At 39.5% G+C, this 19655-nt stretch overlaps 1 protein-coding gene across 2 annotated transcripts in view; it reads right to left on the bottom strand.

The window, feature by feature from the left end:
* The window catches only part of HMGA2 (high mobility group AT-hook 2), a 289643-nt gene that overhangs the window by 244780 nt on the left and 25208 nt on the right, over positions 1–19655 (bottom strand). The window contains exon 4 of one of the 2 annotated variants that reach the window (XM_039342255.1): positions 19222–19369. The exons of the other annotated variant lie outside the window; for it this stretch is intronic. Coding sequence (XP_039198189.1) covers positions 19226–19369 — 144 coding nt within the window. The 3' untranslated portion in view covers positions 19222–19225. Of the gene's footprint in view, positions 1–19221; positions 19370–19655 lie in introns of those variants that run through there. 2 annotated transcript variants of the gene reach the window in all.

The raw sequence follows: 19655 nt of genomic DNA, 5'->3' as shown, positions 1-19655 counted from the left end.
CTTTTCTTTTGTTCACTTTCCCTTTAGAAGAAAGGGAAAGTGAAAAGTAAAATGGCGATCGTCTTTCTTGCCTGATTTGCATTACAGAGTAAAACCTGGATACAGATTAACTCTTTAAATACAGAAGTAAGAATTTGGCTTTTATTCTTTCCTCTTTTTTTCTCTATTTTTTTTTCTCTTTTTTTTAAGAATACTTAAAAGAACTGTGCCCTTTTTTTTTTCAATAAGAATCTTTCTTCTTGGAACTTAAGAAAATGGCTTCAAAACGTCTGCCTCCCGCCCCTAAGGTTCCTATTTCTTCTCCAATGCCTCAGCCTGCATCTCAGAAACCAAAATCACCTCCACCTTCTCCTCCTCCTCCTGCAATTTCTCTTAATGATTTACAAGATGCTTTAAAACAGCATGCCTTGGATATTAAGGAGGAGGTAAAAGATCTTATAATTGCAGAGAGGGCTAATACAGAAGAATTATTGGAGAAAAAGAATAAACAAGTAAGAGACCATATCCTTCTGGCCTTTCAGGGCTTAGCCCTGCACATAGAAAGGATTGATGACCAGATGGAAAAGATTACTGAAAATGCATCAAGGATGGAATTTAGAATGCAGGAGGTAGAGAACAAGATAGAAATTACACAGGATGAACAAATCATTTCACAATATAGGGAGATGGAACACGCATTGCGTATCAGAGGCCTGAGGGATAACCCTCAGGAAGACTTAAAGATGCTTATTGTGAAAGATATTGCTCCTAATATTGGCTGGCGGCCTGAAATAATTGAGAATGAGATAGAAAAATTTTTTAGAGTTAATTCACGGGTTGCTAGACAGAGAAATCTACCAAGAGATGTGGTTATTTATTTTTCTAGAAGATCTATCCGTAATGAAATTATACAGGCCTTTTTACAAACAAAAGTTTCAAATTGCTGATCAAGACGTGATAATTTTAAAAGAGATACCTCCAAAAATTTTAAGAGCCAGAAAAGATTTTACTTTCTTGTCTGATGAGTTGAAACATCGTCAAATTCAGTTCAGATGGGAGATTCCAAGAGGAATAATAGTAAATTATGAAGGGATACGTCACAGATTAACTACTGTTTCCAAAGCAAGAGATTTTTATCAGTCTATCTTAAAAGCAAGATTGTCACCACCTCCACAAATAAGGATGACGGAAGAGTCTCTTATGGCAGGAGCCTCATCAATGATGGTTATGGAACAAGCTGCACCGAATTCTGACATAAAAGAGCAAAGGATGACACGAGCTGCCCATAAACGTAAAGAAAAAGAGCAGTTGCAGAAGAGTGGTGAAAGTTTGGTTGTTACAGAGCCTGTGGGAGGGGCAAGACCAAAAAGATCCTCGACAGCAGATCTGCAGGCCATGCTCCAGAGGCTCCAGGCTGGTGGAGATGGTCAGGTTCCTGACCTGGAATGTTAATGGCTTAAACGTGCCCCAGAAACGAAGAAAGATTTTCCATTATTTGAAACAACATAATAATGATTTGATATGTTTGCAGGAGACTCATATAACTTTAAAGGATTCTAAATTCTTGATGAATTCCCGTCTGGGCACACATTTTACTGCTCCAGCCCCTGGGAAAAAAGGGGGAGTGGTAATTTATGTGAAGAAAACTTTTTCAGCTAAACTAATTGAGGCTGATTCTGAAGGAAGATATCTTTTTGTGGAATTATTATTACAAGGCCGAAAGGTTCTTATTGTTGGACTATATGCTCCCAATCAACAACAGAAACAATTTTATAAGTTGCTGCATGGCAAGATATCTCAGTTGGATTATAAATCGGTAATTTTGATGGGTGACTGGAATGGGGTTTTAGACCCAACTATAGACAAAAGAAGTTCCTCTAAAACTTTTATTCAAACTAAATTACCTATGACTTTCTTTGATTTGAAGGAAGAATTGGAGCTTATTGATATTTGGCGAGAAAGGAATACAAGTGATAGAGACTTTACCTTTTATTCTGATAGACACCAGTCATTTTCAAGGATTGATTTTTTTTTGATTACTAGTGACTTCCTCCCTAGAGTGAGGAAGGTGAAAATTTTTCCTAGAACATTGTCAGATCATAGTCCGGTGTGGATGGAGTTATATTCGGAAGACGGGAATAGAAGATCCTGGAGATTGAATGAGAACTTATTTAATCGGGAGGAGTTCGTACAAAAGTGTAAAGAACATTTAAAGGACTTTTTTACTATAAATATGAATAAGGGAACATCGATGTCTATGGTGTGGGACGCTAGTAAAGCATATATGAGGGGAATTTTGATTCAATTGAATAAAGTTTTTAGGGAAAAAGGGTCACAAAGACGTAGAGAAATAGAAGAAGAGATCAAATCAAAAGAACAAGAGTTGGTTCTTAACCCTACTGATAATAATTTAAAGGTATCTATAAAGATGCTTAAGGAACAATTTAACATGTTGATGGCAGATCAGGTGGCTACCAATCTGTCGTACATGAGACATAATACTTTTTGCAATGCGAATAAGCCTGGGAGGTGGTTGGCTTATCAGTTACGAAAGAAACAGAAAGCTAGAATTATAGAGAAAGTAAAATATAAAGGTACTGAGGTTTTTCAGTAAGATTTTATTAGAAAAAGCTTTTTGGACTTTTACACAAAATTATATTCAAGTGATAATATAAGGGGTCTGGATATAGATAAATATTTACAATCAGTACATTTTCCTAGACTTTCAGAGGAACAACAAAATGGGATGAATAGTTCAATTACTGTGGAGGAAATTGGTCTAGCTATTAAGCAGTTAAAGGTTGGAAAGTCTCCTGGAACAGATGGACTGACTTCTAGGTATTATAAGATCTTATCTGAAGAGATGATAGAGCCATTAAAGGAACTCTTTAATAGTATTTTGTTGGGTATGCAAGTTCCTCCTTCTTGGAAAAGAGCCTTTATATCACTGATTCCGAAGGAAGATCAGGATCTTACAGAGCCTAAGAATTATAGGCCAATTTCATTATTGAATGTTGATTATAAGATCTTTACAAAAATTTTGGCAAATAGATTAATGCAGGTTATGAAAGACTTGATTCATAGTGATCAAGCAGGATTTATAACAGGGAGATATATGAAACATAATGTTAGACAAATTATTAACTTAATTGAGTACTTGGATAAGAATAATCAGATTCCTGTGGCTTTTATCTTTTTGGACGCTGAAAAAGCTTTTGATCAATTGGACTGGCAATTTTTATTTTCTTTGGTAGAGAAAATGAATTTTGGGGATAATTTTTTACATGCACTTAAAGCTATATATCAGCAGCAATCTGCACAAATTGTTGTAAATGGGGGATTGACTGAGAATTTTAATATTCAAAAAGGGACAAGACAAGGATGTCCATTATCCCCATTGTTATTTGTTTTAACATTGGAAATTTTACTGATTCAGATTCGGGAATCGAAGTTAATTAAGGGTGTAAAGATAAGGAAGAATGAGTATAAATTGCGGGCATTTGCGGATGATTTGGTTTTAATTTTGGAACAGCCGAATCAGGCGATTGATGGTTTATTAGAACTTATAACACAGTATGGGAATGTTTCTGGTTTTAAAGTTAATAATTATAAGACTAAGATATTATCTAAGAATATGTCAGTTAAAGAAAGGGAAAGTTTGATTAAAGCCACAGGTTTTCAGATGGTAAAAAAGGTTAAATACTTGGGAGTATATCTAACTGCTTCAAATGGAAAATTGTATAAGAACAATTACGAACCACTATGGGCAAAAGTCCAAAAGGATTTAATAGATTGGAAAAAATTGCAATTGTCATTGTTGGGGAGAATTTCAGCTGTAAAAATGAATGTTCTACCAAAGTTTCTTTTTTTGTTTCAGATGATACCTATTCTTAAAAAAGAGGCAAATTTGGAGGAATGGCAAAAGGGTATCAATAATTTTATATGGGCCGGGAAGAAACCAAGGGTTAAATTTAAGATATTACAGGATGCTCGAGAAAGAGGGGGACTTAAGGCACCTAATTTGAAATTATATTATGATGCAGCCGCCCTAACTTGGTTAAGTGATTGGCTTAACTTAACAAATATGGATATTCTTTTTTTGGAAGGATGGGATTTAATATACGGTTGGCATGCATATTTAATTTTTAATAAGAAAGTTGATCGGACTTTTAAATCACATATTTTGAGGAATGCCTTACTTCGTGTTTGGAAGAAGTATTATTATAGATTAAATTATAAAATACCTATCTGGGGGATTCCCAGACATGCAATTGAGGGAACCTCTAAGGGGACAAATTTTGATAAAATTTCATACAAAGAATTGTTAATTTGTTCTGGTTCGAATTGGCATTTGAAATCCCTAGATGTATTAAGGCAGCAAAATATTCTACAGTCATGGTTTCAATATTTACAAATAATGGATAGATGGACTGTAGACAAGAAAGAGGGAATAACACTAGAAGATAGACAATTGGTTATTCAGATTAAAAACCAAGGTCCGGCTCATATAAAAAGAATATATAATGTTTTATTAGAGTTAGATTCGGAAACAGAATTGGTTAAAGATTGTATGATTAAATGGGCTCAGAATATACAGGAGCCGATCTCATTGGATTTATGGGAGATAATTTGGATAAGAAATGTTAAATTTACACAAGCTCAAAATTTGAGAGAAAATTTTTATAAAATGTTTTATAGATGGCATTTAGATCCTAAAAAATTATCTTGTATGTATTCCAACATACAGCCCAAATGTTGGAGATGTGGCAATAATGATGCGACATACTTTCATATTTGGTGGAATTGTAAAAAAGTAAAGGCTTTTTGGATTATGATTTGGTGGAACATTCAAAAGATTTTTAGAAAAAAGATAAAGTTTACTCCTCAACTATTTTTACTTGGTATTTTTGTTGACTTAAATGAAAAAGAAACTACTTTGATGTTGAATTTATTAACTGCAGCAAGGTTACTAGTAGGTTTATATTGGAAGAAAGATTCTTTGCCTACTTTAGAAGAATGGATATTTAAAGTATCTAGTTTTGCAGAAATGGCAAAAATTTCTGCTTATTTAAAGGATCATACACAAGAAAGATATATTACTGTATGGGGAAGGTGGATAGATTATATTCAGAAAAAATATGGAATTAAAAAGTTTTATTTATTTTATGAATGAATATCAAATATTATAGAGAATTGTTTTATAGGTTATGGAGTTAAAGGTTAATTATGATATTTTTTTTCTTTCTTTTTTTTCTTTTTTCTTAATCATTGTAATTTTCCTTTTTTTTCTAACCCTGTATTCTGCTCTGGGAAGTGAAGGGAGGGGTGGGTGGGAGGGAGGGTAAGGGGGGGTTTCTATTCTAAAATTTTATTGTATTTTTATAAATGATTGTATGTTTTAAAAAAATAAAAATTTTCAATTAAAAAGAAAAAAAAGAAAAAAAAAGATACGACACAGGATGAATTAATTATCTCACAGTATAGGGACATGAAATTTGCGCTGCGTATTAGAGGTTTGAAAGAAAATCCGCAAGAAGACCTAAAAGAGTTAGTGGTTAAAGATATTGTTTTTAATTTGGGATGGAGACCAGAGGAAATCCTGAATGAGATTGAAAAAAATTTTAGGGTTAATTCATGGATTGCCAGACAAAGAAATCTACCTAGAGATGAGGTCATTTATTTCTCCAGAAGATCAATTCGTAATGAAATTGTACAAGCTTTTTACAAACAGAGGTTTCAAATTGCAGCTCAAGATGTTATAATTTTAAAAGAAATACCTCCAAAACTTTTAAGAAAAAGAAAAGAGTTTGCTTTTTTATCTGAGGAGCTTAAACGTCGTCAAATTCAGTTCCGATGGGAGATTCCAGCTTGGATAGTGGTGAATCATGCAGGAACGCGTTATAGATTAAATACAGTTTTAAACGCAAAAGATTTTTATTCCTCCGTTCTGAAGGCAGATTCGCCCTTATCTCCGCAAGCTAATAAAACTGGAGAAGAGCAAACAACTGGAGGTGCGACTTCATTGATTGCTAGAGAATCACAAGGGGAACCTGCTGAACAGAGTCTGGAGATAAAAGAACAAAGGATGACTCATGCTGCACATAAACGTAGAGAGAAAGATCAGAAGCAGAAGACCAGTGAAATAACAGAAGGAACCATTACTATAGAGCCTGTGGGAGGAGCAAGACCAAAAAGATCTTCAACAGCTGATCTTCAAGTTATGCTTCAGAGGCTTCAGGCCACTAGAAATGGCAGTTTCTGACATGGAATGTTAATGGCCTGAATTCACCACAGAAAAGGAAAAAAGTATTTCACTATCTGAAACAACATAATAATGATGTAGTATGTTTGCAAGAGACTCATATAACTTTGAAAGACTCTAAATATTTGATAAATTCTTGTTTGGGATCGCATTTCATAGCTTCAGCTCCAGGGAAAAAAGGGGGAGTTGTAATTTATGTGAAAAAAAACTTATTGGCTAAACTAATTGACTCTGACTCTCAAGGAAGATATGTTATTATTGATTTAGTACTATAAGGCAAGAAATTCCTTATTGTTGGATTATATGCTCCTAATCAGCAATAGAAACAATTTTATAAGTTTTTGCATGGAAAAATAACTCAGTTGGATTATAAATCTGTTATTTTGATGGGAGATTGGAATGGAGTTCTGGATTCAAGGAAGGATAAAAAGGGTTCTTTTAAAACTTTTAATCAAACTAAATTACCCAAAGCCTTTTTTGATATGAAAGATGATCTGGAACTCATTGACATTTGGTGAGAAAGGAATTCAAATGACAGAGACTTTACTTTTTATTCGGACAGACACCAATCATTTTCTAGGATTGATTTTTTTTTAATTACTACTGATCTTTTTTTCCAGGGTTAAAAAAGTCAAGATTTTTCCTAGGACATTGTCTGATCATAGTCCTGTGTGGTTGGAGCTATTTGTGGAAGACGGAAATGGAAGATCTTGGAGATTGAATGAAAATTTATTTACACGGGAGGAGCTGGTACAGAAATGTAGAGAATATTTGAAGGAATTTTTTGTCTTGAATATAAATAAGGGTACTTCAATGTCTATGGTGTGGGATGTTAGCAAAGCTTACATGAGGGGAATTTTGATTTATATGAATAATGCTCTTAGGTCTAAATTGATACAAAAATGTAAAGAAATAGAAGAAGAGATTAAATTAAAAGAAAAGGCTTTTATCTTGAATCCAACAGATAATAAGTTAAAGGCTTCTATAAACATGCTCAAGGCGCAATTTAATATGTTAATGGCAGACCAGGTTGCGACTAATTTGCGCTATATGAGACATAATACCTTTTGCAATGAAAACAAGCCTGGGAAGTGGTTGGCTTATCAATTACATAAGACACAGAAGGCAAGAATTATAGAGAAAGTAAAATACAAAGGTAGTGAGGTCTATCAACAGAATTTGATTAAAAAGAGTTTTTTAGATTTTTATACAAAATTATATGCTAGCGATAAAATACTTGCTTTAGATGTAGAGAAGTATCTACAATCAGTACATTTTCCTAAACTTTCTAATGAACAACAAAATGTGATGAATTGTTTAATTACTTCAGAGGAAATTGGTTTAGCTATTAAGCAGTTAAAGGTGGGAAAGGACCCAGGTAAAGATGGAGTAATGGCACAGTATTATAAAATGTTATCTGAAGAGATGATAGAGCCATTAAAAGAACTTTTTAATAGTATTTTGCTGGGAGCTCCGGTTCCTCCTTCCTGGAGAAGGGCTTTTATATCATTGATCCCGAAGGAGGATCAAGATCTTACTGAACCTAAGAATTATAGACCTATATTTCTTTTAAATACAGATTATAAGATTTTTTCTAAAATTTTGGCAAATAGATTAATGCAGGTCATGAAGGATTTAATTCATAGTGATCAGTCTGGATTTATAACAGGAAGATATATGAAATATAATGTAAGACAAATCCTTAACTTAATTGAGTATTTGGATAAGAATAATCAGATCCCTGTGGCTTTTATATTTTTGGATGCTGAGAAAGCTTTTGATCAATTAGATTAGCAATTTTTATTTTCACTTATAGAGAAAATGAATTTTGGAGATAAGTTTCTATATGCTCTCAAGGCTATATATCAACAACAGTCTGCTCAAATTATTATTAATGGGGGATTGACAGAGACTTTTAATATTGAAAAGGGTACAAGACAAGGATGTCCATTATCCCCATTGTTATTCGTTTTAACAATGGAGATTTTGTTAATTCAGATTTGAGAGTCAACCGTACTTAAGGGAATAAAAATAAATAAGAATGAGTATAGATTGAGAGCTTTTGCAGATGATTTGGTTTTAAATTTATTACAACCGACTCAATCGGTTAGTCATTTGTTGGAACTTATAATTCAATATGGGAAAGTTTCTGGTTTTAAAGTAAATAATAATAAGACTAAAATATTATCTAAAAATATGACTGAGAGGGAAAATGAAATTTTAGTTAAACTTACGGGTTTTCAGATAGTGAAGAAGGTTAAATATTTGGGAGTATATATAACTGCTTCTAATGGAAAATTATATAAGAATAATTATGAATTATTATGGACAAAAGTACAAAAGGATTTAAATGATTGGAAAAAATTACAACTGTCGTTGTTGGGGAGAATTTCAGCTGTAAAAATGAATGTTCTACCAAAGTTTCTTTTTTTGTTTCAAATGATACCTATTTTTAAAAAAGATGCTAATTTGGACGAGTGGCAGAAGGGTATCAATAAATTTATTTGGGCTGGGAAGAAACCAAGGGTGAAGTTTAAGATTTTGCAAGATGCTCAAGAAAGAGGAGGGCTAAAAGCACCTAATTTGAAATTATATTATGATGCAGCCACATTAACTTTGATAAGTGATTGGCTTAATTTAACAAATAAAAATATTCTTTCTCTTGAAGGGTGGGATTTATTATATGGTTGGCATGCATATCTAATTTTTAATAAGAAAGTAGATCGGGCTTTTAAATCGCATATTTTAAGAAATGCCTTACTTCGAGTCTGGAAGAAGTATTATTACAGGTTAAATTACAAAATACCTATTTGGGGGATTCCTGGACATGCAATTGAGGGGATTTCTAAGGGGATGAATTTTGAAAAAATTCCATATAAAGAATTACTTATTTGGTCAGGTACTGACTGGCAATTAAAATCTTTAGATGTATTAAGGCAAGAAAATATTTTACAGTCATGGTTCCAGTATTTACAAATAGTGGATAGGTGGACTTTAGATAAGAAAGTTGGAATAACATTAGGAGATGAAAATCTGGTAATTCAGATTAAAGATCAGAATCAGGCCCACATAAAAAGAATTTATAATGCGTTAATAGAATTGGACTTGGAAACGGATTTGTTTAAAGATTGTATGGTTAAATGGGCTCAGAATATCCAGGAACCGATTCCATTGGATTTATGGGAGATAATTTGGATTAGAAATGTTAAATTTACACAGGCTCAAAATTTAAGGGAAAATTTTTACAAAATGTTTTACAGGTGGCATTTGGATACTAAAAAGTTGTCTTGTATGTATCCTAATTTACAGCCTAAATGTTGGAGATGCGGTAGTTCTGACGCAACTTATTTTCATGTTTGGTGGACATTAAGGATTTTTGCATTATGATTTGGTGGGACATTCAAAAGATTTTTAAAAGGAAGATAAAGTTTACTCCTCAACTATTTTTACTAGGGATTTTTGAGGATTTTGACGTTAAAGAAACTATTTTAATGTTGAATTTAGTAACAGCAGCAAGGCTATTGGTAGGTCAATATTGGAAGAAAGATTCCTTGCCTACTATAGAAGAATGGACATTTAAGGTTTCTAATTTAGCAGAAATGGCTAAAAATTCTGTTTATTTAAAGGATCATACACAAGAAAGATATATTATGGTATGGAGAAGATGGATAGATTATATTCAGATTAAATATGGAACTAAAAAGTTCCATTTATTTTATGATTAAATTTTAAATAATAATTACTATTAATAGCATTTTATAATGGAAATTATTTAGTTTATTTATTGTTATTATGGTTGTTGTTGTTGTTGTTAATTGCGAAGTCGTGTCCAACCCATCGCGACCCCATGGACAATGTTCCTCCAGGTCTTCCTGTCCTCTACCATCTTCTGGAGTCCATTTAAGTTCACACCTACTGCTTCAGTGACTCCATCCAGCCATCTCATTCTCTGTCGTCCCCTTCTTCTATTGCCCTCAATCTTTCCCAGCATTAGGCCTTCTCCAGTGAGTCCTTCCTTCTCATTAGGTGGCCAAAGTATTTGAGTTTCAACTTCAGGATCTGGCCTTCTAAAGAGCAGTCGGGGTTGATCTCTTCTAGGACTGACCGGTTTGAACGCCTTGCAGTCCAAGGGACTCGCAGGAGTCTTCTCCAGCCCCATAGTTCAAAGGCCTCAATTCTTTGGCGCTCAGCCTTTCTTATGGTCCAACTTTCACAGCCATACATTGCAACTGGGAAAACCATGGCCTGGACTATACGCACTTTTGTTGGCAGGGTGATGTCTCTGCTTTTTAATATGCTGTCTAGATTTGCCATAGCTTTCCTCCCCAGGAGCAAGCGTCTTTTAATTTCTTGGCTGCAGTCCCCATCTGAGGTGATCTTGGAGCCCAGGAAGATAAAATCTGTCACTACCTCCATTTCTTCCCCATCTATTTGCCAGGAATTGAGAGGGCCGGATGCCATGATCTTGGTTTTCTTAATGTTGAGTTTCAAGCCAACTTTGCACTCTCCTTCTTCACCCGCATCAAGAGGCTCTTTAGTTCCTCTTCACTTTCTGCCATTAGAGTGGTATCATCTGCATATCTTAGGTTGTTGATATTTCTCCCGGCAATCTTAATTCCAACTTTTGTTTCATCTAGCCCTGCCTTTCTCATGATGTGCTCTGCATATAAGTTTAATAGGCAGGGCGACAGTATACAGCCTTGCCGGACTCCTTTTCCAATTTTGAACCAATCAGTGGTTCCGTGTCCAGTTCTCACTGTTGCTTCTTGACCGGCATATAGGTTTCTCAAGAGACAAATAAGATGGTCTGGTATTCCCATCTCTTTAAGAACTTGCCACATTTTGTTGTGATCCACACAATCAAAGGCTTTTGCATAGTCAATGAAGCAGAAGTAGATGTTTTTCTGGAACTCCCTAGCTTTCTCCATTATCCAGCGTATGTTGGCAATTTGATCTCTAGTTCCTCTGCCTCTTCGAAATCCTGCCTGTACTTCTGGTAGTTCTCGATCCACATACTGCTGGAGTCTAGCTTGTAGGATTTTAAGCATAACTTTACTAGCATGTGAAATGAGTGCAATGGTGCGATAGTTTGAACATTCTTTGGCATTGCCTTTCTTTGGAATTGGAATGTAAATTGACCTTTTCCAATCCTGTGGCCACTGTTGAGTTTTCCAAATTTGCTGGCAAATTGAGTGTAGCACTTTTACTGCATCATCTTTTAGGATTTTGAATAGCTGAGCTGGAATACTGTCACCTCCACTAGCTTTGTTGTTGCTCAGATTTTCTAAGGCCCATTTCACTTCACATTCTAGGATATCTGGTTCGAAGTCAGTGACCATCTCATTGTGGTTATCTGGGATGTTAAGCTCATTCTTGTATAGTTCTTCTGTGTAGTTTTGCCATCTCTTCTTAATCTCTTCTGCCTCTGTTAGGTCCCTGCCATTTTGGTCCTTTATCCTGCCCATCTTTGCATGAAACGTTCCCTTCATATCTCCAATTTTCTTGAAGAGATCTTTGGTCCTCCCTATTCTGTTGTTTTCTTCTATTTCTTTGCACTGTTCATTTAAGAAGGCATTCTTATCTCTTCTAGCTACTCTCTGGAATTCTGCATTCAATTGGGTGTATCTTTCTCTTTCTCCCTTGCCTTTCGCTTCCCTTCTTTCCTCAGCTATTTGCAAAGCTTCCTCAGACACCCATTTTGCTTTCTTGCATTTCTTTTTCTTTGGGATGGTTTTAGTTGCTACCTCTTGTACAATGTTGCGAACTTCCATCCATAGTTCTTCAGGCACTCTGTCTATCAGATCTAATTCCTTAAATCTATTTGTCACCTCTACTGTATATTCATTAGGAATATGATTTATTCATACCTGAGTGGCCTAGTGCTTTTCCCTACTTTTTTTAATTTAAGCCTAAATTTTGCAACGAGAAGCTCATGATCTGAGCCACAGTCAGCTCCTGGTCTTGTTTTTACTGACTGTATAGAGCTTCTCCATCTTTGGCTGCAGAGTACATAGTCAATCTGATTTCTATGTTGACCGTCTGGTGATGTCCATGTGTAGAGCCGTCTCTTGGGTTGTTGGAAAAGAGTGTTTGTTATGACCATCGTATTCTCTTGACAAAATTCTATTAGCCTGTGCCCTGCTTCATTTTGTACTCCAAGGCCAAACTTGCCTGTTATTCCGGTTATCTTTTGGCTTCCTACCTTAGTATTCCAATCCCCCATGATGATAAGGACATCATTTTTTGGTGTTAATTCTATAAGGTGCTGTAGGGCTTCATAGAACCGGTCAATTTCATCCTCTTCAGCACCAGTGGTTGGGGCATAGATTTGGATAATTGTGATATTGAATGGTTTGCCTTGGATTCGAATTGAGATCATTCTGTCATTTTGGGGATTGTATCCCAGTATTGCTTTTCCTATTCTTTTATTAACTATGAAGGCTACTCCATTTCTTCTGAGGGATTCTTGCCCACAGTAGTATACCTGATGGTCATCTGAGTTAAATTCACCCATTCCTGTCCATTTTAGTTCGCTGATTCCTAAGATCTCGATGTTCAGTCTTGTCATCTCTTTTTTGATTACGTCTAGCTTGCCTTGATTCATGGATCTTACATTCCAGGTTCCTATGGAGAAAAAATCTTTACAGCATCGGACTTTCCTTTCACCACCAGATATATCCACAGCTGAGCATCCTTTCGGCTTTGGCCCAGTCGCTTCATTCTTTCTGGCGCTACTAGTACTAGCCCTCTGCTCTTCCCAGTAGCATATTGGACACCTTCCGACCTGAGGGGCTCATCTTCCAGCGTCATATCTTTTTTCCTTTTAGTACTGTCCATGGGGTTTTCATGGCAAAGATACTGGAGTGGTTTGCCATTTCCTTCTCCAGTGGATCACATTTTGTCTGAACTCTCTGCTATGACCTGTCTGTCTTGGGTGGCCCTGCACGGCATAGCTTATAGCTTCATTGAGTTACACAAGCCCCTTCATCACAACAAGGCAGTAATCCATAAAGGGGTGTTATTATGGTACTTTATAATAATTGTTTTAAAATGGACTTGTTTATAATATTATGATATTAAGGTTTAAAGGGAGTTAAGGGTTAAGTATGAATTTAGTTACTGTATAATTTGTTAAATTTAATTAGATTTTGTTTAATATGTTTGTAATAACCCTATACTTGGCTCTGGGAAGTGGGGGGCAGGGGGTGGGGGTGGGTGGGTTTGAGGGTTAAAAAATTTTTTTGTTAATTGTTAATAAAACTTTTTCAATAAAAAAAAGAAGAACTTGTCCAACTGTTAATGATTTAATTTCTGATTTGTAGACTGAGTGTTTAGGCCAGTGGTGGCGAACCTATGGCAAACATGCCACAGGTGGCACGCAGAGCCCTCTCTGTGGGCACGTGCGCCGTTGGCCCAGTCCTAGGCCTTCAGTCCCATCCATGAGCAACCTGCATCAATACCCATGCAGGGTAAGGTTGCCACGCCTGCCCTGCCTCCCCCAAGCATTTTTTTTATGAACCTGCCTTTCAGCTGCATTCCATTTCTCCGTTTGCTTCTCAGTCTTTGCTGTGTGTTTGTGGGACTATCAGTAAAAAAAAAAAAAGTTCCATCAGACTTTCTAACTTCTCGTGAGATCTCAAGAAATTAGAAAGTCTGATGGAACTTTTTTTTTAACCCATGGCCGGAGGCAAACAGCCACGATGCATGAGCAGCAAATAGCCACAGCTGGAGGCAAACAGCCGCAACGCGCAAGGTGGCAAATAGCCGCAGCTGGAGACAAGCAGTCACATTGTACTGAAACCGGCCGTTTGCCGCCTCCTGCCCACTGCCGCTGCCATAAGGCATTGGGTGCAACGCGCGAGGCGGCAAACAGTTATGTCGCGCTGAAACCGAGGGGCCAGCAGGGTGTGGCTGCTGATGGACACAGTTGGCCCCCATGTGCTCGCTGTGTGCGGGGGGTGATGGTATCAGGCAGCCTGAGGCAATGGCAAGGCTATTTGCCTCCAGCCATGGGTATTTGCTGCCTTGCTCATTACAGCTCTGTGTCTTTGGCCACGGCCATTTGCCGCCTCACGCATTGCACCCAATGCTGCTGCCATGAGGTCGTGGAACAAGACAGGCAGAGGTAAGGAACCGGTATACGGGCAAGATGGCAAATGGCGGCAGCCAGAGGCAAACAGTCACGTTGTGCTGAAACCGGCCGTTTGCCACCTCCTGCCCAATGCTGCTGCCATGAGGCCGCTGAACAAGCCGGGCGATGGTAAAAAAACCTCAAACAGTCATGTCACGTCGAAATCGTAAGGCCGGCAGGCTGTGGCTGCTAATGGACACAGTTGGCCCCCATGTGCTTGCTGTGTGCGGGAGCTGATGATGTCAGGCAGCAGCCGCCCTGGCCCCTGCCTCACCTTGCCTCACCTCGCAGGACAAACCTCCTGCCCACCGTCCCACCCACCAGAGACTCTCTGGATCTCCCCCAACCCGGCCTGGGCCCCACAGATTTCCTCCCAAGAGCAACAATGAGATGGCCATGCCCACCACAGCCATGCCCATCCAGTCTGCCATGACCACCACAGCCATGCCCACCCAATGGGCCACGTCCACCCAATGGGCCACACCCACCCAATGGGCCACGCCCACCTGGCACCTAATGATACATAAGCGGGTTTTGGATTGCCGTTTGGGTACTCAGTCTCTAAAAGGTTCACCATCACTGGTTTAGGCACATACCTGGATTTAGGCATTTAGTGTTGCACTGCAATTCACATCTTGATTTGAGAGGACTTTAGACCAGATTTTAAATTCAAACTTGACTTTAAAATTTCATTTCTTTTTCTGATGGGATAAATGGGGCGTTGTCTTACCTGAACGCTTTTTCTCAGCATGATGATGGAGAATCCACAAATGGGTTTACTTTGTCTTCCTGCCCAATCGACTAAGTCTGACAAAGTTACTACCCAGTTACACAAAGGCGAAGCAGCAGACGATAGTCCGATGTGTTGGCTCTTCCTACCCCCGACACAGGACCTGATAAGACACTGAAGGGGTGGGTGTGGATTCTCCATCCTCATGCTGAGAAAAGGCGTTCAGGTAAGACAACGTCCCTTCTCCAGAACCTGAGGAACCTCCAATGGTCAGAAAGGATGGGGACATGCAAGTATGCTTCCGTGAGATCAATGGATGTCAGGAAATTGCCCTTCTGATGCTGGCCAGAATAGATTGGAGCGTCTGCATCTTGAATTTTTTGTAGATTAGATGGGAATTTAGCCCCTTCAGATCGAGTATAGCTCTCCATCCTCCTGAGGCCTTTGGTACCACGAAGAGGATGGAGTAGAAGCCTTTTTTGAATTGTCCAGCTGGCACCGGTTTTATGGCCCTTATCTCTAAGAGGTGGCATATGGCCTCATTTATGAGTCTCAGCTTGGCCGGATCCTGTGGAGTTGGGCAAGAAATAAAACGTTCTGGGGGTCGGGACAAAAATTCTAGAGACAGGCCGTACCTGATGGTGTTGAGTACCCAAGCATCTGTAGTGGTGGCCTCCCATTTGTGGATGAAGAGGGACAATCTGCCACCTATGGGGGGGCCTCCCTGGAGTCACTTATTTCTTCTAAAGGGACGACCTCCCATGCCTCGAAAGAGCCGCTTGAACTGGAACTGTTGTCTGGGCCTAGGACCAGAATGTTCCGATTGGCAGTCAGGCCTGGGAGGAAAGGAGAGGGGAGGCTGAGTCCACTCCGATCCTGATCCCGAACGAAATGGCTGTCTGTGGAAGTACGGGTTAGACCTTCTGTCCACCCATCTGGTAAGGTGGGACATCACCTTATGCTTGTCTCGGTTCTCCACTAGGTAAGGGTTGAAAGCCTCAATGAACAAATGTCCACCAGTGTAAGGGGCAGTAGCTAAGCGCCACTTTGACTTTAAGTCCGCTTGCCATTGCTTGAGCCATAGGAGCCTGCGAGCTGTTATGTTTGAGGCTATGGCTCGGGATGAGAACCTGGCAGCGTGTAGTGATGCACCCGCCATGTATTCCGATGTTGCCACTAATCTACCCAGGTTCTGGTGGGCGCGTACCTGTTCCTGGGGAATCATGGCCTGGAGCTCTCGAAGCCATATGATGGAGGTTCTGGCAAAGAAAGAGGTGGATGCCTTTGCCGACCATGCAGAGGCTTGGTGAGACCTGCGTGGGGAAAACTCGGATTTTCTGTCCTCCACTCTTAAAGTTTCAGGCATGTCCCCTAACACGGTGGAGGAGGAAAAGAGCAGTTTTAGGGATTCATCCACAACCGGGACCTCCAGGAGTTCTGACAAGGCGGGGGCGACATTGAAGAGCTTCTTGTCTGTTCCCCCTGGTGCGGGGGAGTGCCAATACCATTGTTTCCTAATGGTATTCAGAAAGAAGGGGGGCAAGGGATATGCCTCTGGGTAACAGTAGGCTCAGAGAACAGTGGATTTGGGTCTTGGCTGGTAGTAGGAACCAGTGGAGGCTCCTGATCAGAGCTAATTTTGGCAGAGCTGCTTGCCTTGAGCAGTAGTGATTTAAACCAACGTTGGGTCAAATAAGCCTACAAAAGGGGAAGGTTCCGGAGATGATTCCTCATCTTCCGATAACTGTATGTCCCTTGACTCATATTCCTCAGAGTATGACTTTGTCTTGAGAGAACCGGTCAGAGGAAACAGAACACAGATATTCTAGGGGCTCTGTTTGGTAGTAAGATGTTGCCATTGGTGCCGCAGATTCAGACCCTGGCCTCTGGTGGAATGAGGAGGCCATGCCCTGGGCAAATGCTTGGGCAACTAAGGCCTGAAACTGTTCTGGCCACACCCTGTGAGAGTCAATGGGACGGAGTCCAGCTGCTGTGGGCATGAATGTGGCCTCCAGCCCTGGCTGAGTCCTGGGCGAAGGAGCCACCCATTGAGGGCATGGTCCCTGGTTGAGGGGCATCACCTCCCCCTGTCTGACCTCCCCTTCCAGAAACCATGCCCATTGGACTAGGGAATTGGAGGAGGGGAGTTGTGGATTAAAGAGCGAACCCTCAGCCGGTGCCAGGGGAGCCTGGACCATTCTGCTTGCATTTTGTTTTTGAGCCTTGGAGAACTGCCTTTCCAAGGCAAGGTGCCTCCTGCTGGCCTCCTTCTCAGCCACCTTAGAGAGTGTTTTGCTCGAGATAGCCTTGGCTTTGGCCTTAAGCTTCTCTTCTGCCTCCAGTTTGGAGGACTTGCGCTTCTTTTTGGTGGGAGTGCCAGGAGCACCGTGTGCAATCTGAGGTGCTGCGTTGTCTGCTATCACAACAGAGATCTCTCAGTGTTGTTCTGAGAAGGATCTCAAGATATGGGAGCAAAGCGCTGGGTGTAACTGTGTGCCCAGACGCTGGAAAGAGCCAGCGATTGTTCTAGACAACTAGGACTCTCATGCACTTGTAATGGTCCTGATGGCTGTGAAATGCCTGAAAATGCCCTCACGGCGTAGTGGTCAGGTGTACAGTGGTGGCAAAACCACAATTGGTCAGTGCCAGCACACACATATCTCACACAGTGGCGGCAAATCACCTTAGTGATAAGTGCCTGCTCACTAAACCTAGGTGGTGGTGGCAGGGCCAAAAGGTGGGCCAGCACACTTTAATATTGTGAAAAATGAGGGAGGGATCCTGTTGAGGCCTGGACTAAGGGTTGCACTACAAGGCAAAAGGAGTAAAAGGCAAAAGAGAGAGGCCTCTGGGCTCAATTTCCTATGTATTCCTCTGGGCAACAGTAGGCTTGACCTCCCTGAGGAGTAAGGTTTGCTGTAGTCTGGAAAGGAAATTGAATCCCTCCATTGTCAGATCACAAAGCAAGCCAACAGACCTAAAATGGTGCCCACCTACTGAGGGCGTTTTAAGAGCACCCTGACTCCTCAGGAATGTGAGTGTCAATCAGGGGTTAAACGTTAAGGAAACACCTGATGCGATAGCCGCTGGCCTTAATTGAGCTGCCGGTGGAACAGAAATGGAGAAAATTGGTTTCAAATTTAATGGGGCGGCTGTTCTCGCGGCACGCAAAATGGCAGCTGCGACGAGCACACCAAAAATAGGACAGCAGCGGAGGCTTCAGGTTGAATGCTCAGCTGGCCTGTGGATGGCCGCAGCATGCCCCGTGGAGCCCGCTGCCCAGCTGTGCTGCGGACAGACGGCTGTGCACTTTCCTGAAGCCGATACTCAGCCGGATTGCTGATATTCATCAGCACAGCTTGCTAATTAGCCGCTGACAACAGCCTGGGGCAGCTGTGGCCTCAAGTTGTAATGAATTGGGGAAGGGAAGAACACTGTTGGGAGGATTATCGCAGCACTGATCGCAGCACTGTAATGAAAAAATTTAGAGAATCCACAAATGGAAAGTTCATACAACCTGCTAGAAAGGTCTGACCCTGGAGCCAACAACTACTGTGTCCTGCTGAGCATAAGACTAAGTCGTAACTAGGGTGGTACTAGCCCAGGAGGAGGCATGGCAACTTTGTCAGACTTAGGAAGATGAAGTAAACCCATTCGTGGATTCTCCATCCTCATGCTGGAGAATATTAATATTTCATGCTGTATATCCATTTATTTTTTAAAAACCAAAGAAAATAAGTAATGCCTTCTCTACACAACATATAGGAAATCATTTAAAGAGCCTTCATCTTATATACGTTTAATTGTAAAACAAGTTTATATTACTGTCATTTTATGCATTTAATGCACCAAAATAACTTACAAAAACCTAAACATTTGTACTTTATGTAATCTTCAAGAGACTCTTCTTCAACCTGCTGTTCATCCAGACACTTGCTGGGAATTCTGGATTTAACATTTAAAATGGATCTAAAGTGTATCAGATTAGAGTACATTGTTTTAAATTGCATCTTTGTTCTTTACTGTTATTTATTTAGATTTTATTTATTCATATTTTTTTCCTGCCTTTATTATTTTTATAAATGTCAAAGCCAGCAAATATACCTAATACTTCTTTCTCTTCCTATTTTTGCCATAACAATCGTGTGTATTGGATTGGGCTGAAAGACAGTGACTGGCCCAAAGTCACCCAGCTGGCCTTTATGGCTAAAGCAGGATTAGAACTCATTCTAATGCCATCCTTGTTTCTAGCCTGATGCCTTAACCACTAGACCAAACTGGGTCTCTTACCTTGCCTATTTGTATTGAACTAGAAATAAAACTCCATATTCTCTATCTATCATCTACTTTTACTTAGAAATGATCAGGCTCTCATGAATTTTTGGGCCTAACCTACAAGAGGTATTTTTTGCCATTAAAAGCAAGAAATAACCATTATGAAAGAAATCCAGCACAGACTTTCAACACATGATGCTTAAAATGTGTTAATTCCCAATAAGCTATTAACTTAGGTTGAATGTCACATTTGGATTTATAAGTATAGAACACCATGA

This window comes from Crotalus tigris, unplaced genomic scaffold (assembly GCF_016545835.1).
Source record: "Crotalus tigris isolate CLP2741 ecotype Arizona unplaced genomic scaffold, ASM1654583v1 scf7180000017782.1332974, whole genome shotgun sequence".
In the NCBI taxonomy this organism is placed as follows: Eukaryota; Metazoa; Chordata; class Lepidosauria; order Squamata; family Viperidae; genus Crotalus; species Crotalus tigris.
The sequence above is the reverse complement of the archived record's forward strand: the minus strand, read 5'-3'. Positions and strand labels throughout refer to the sequence as shown.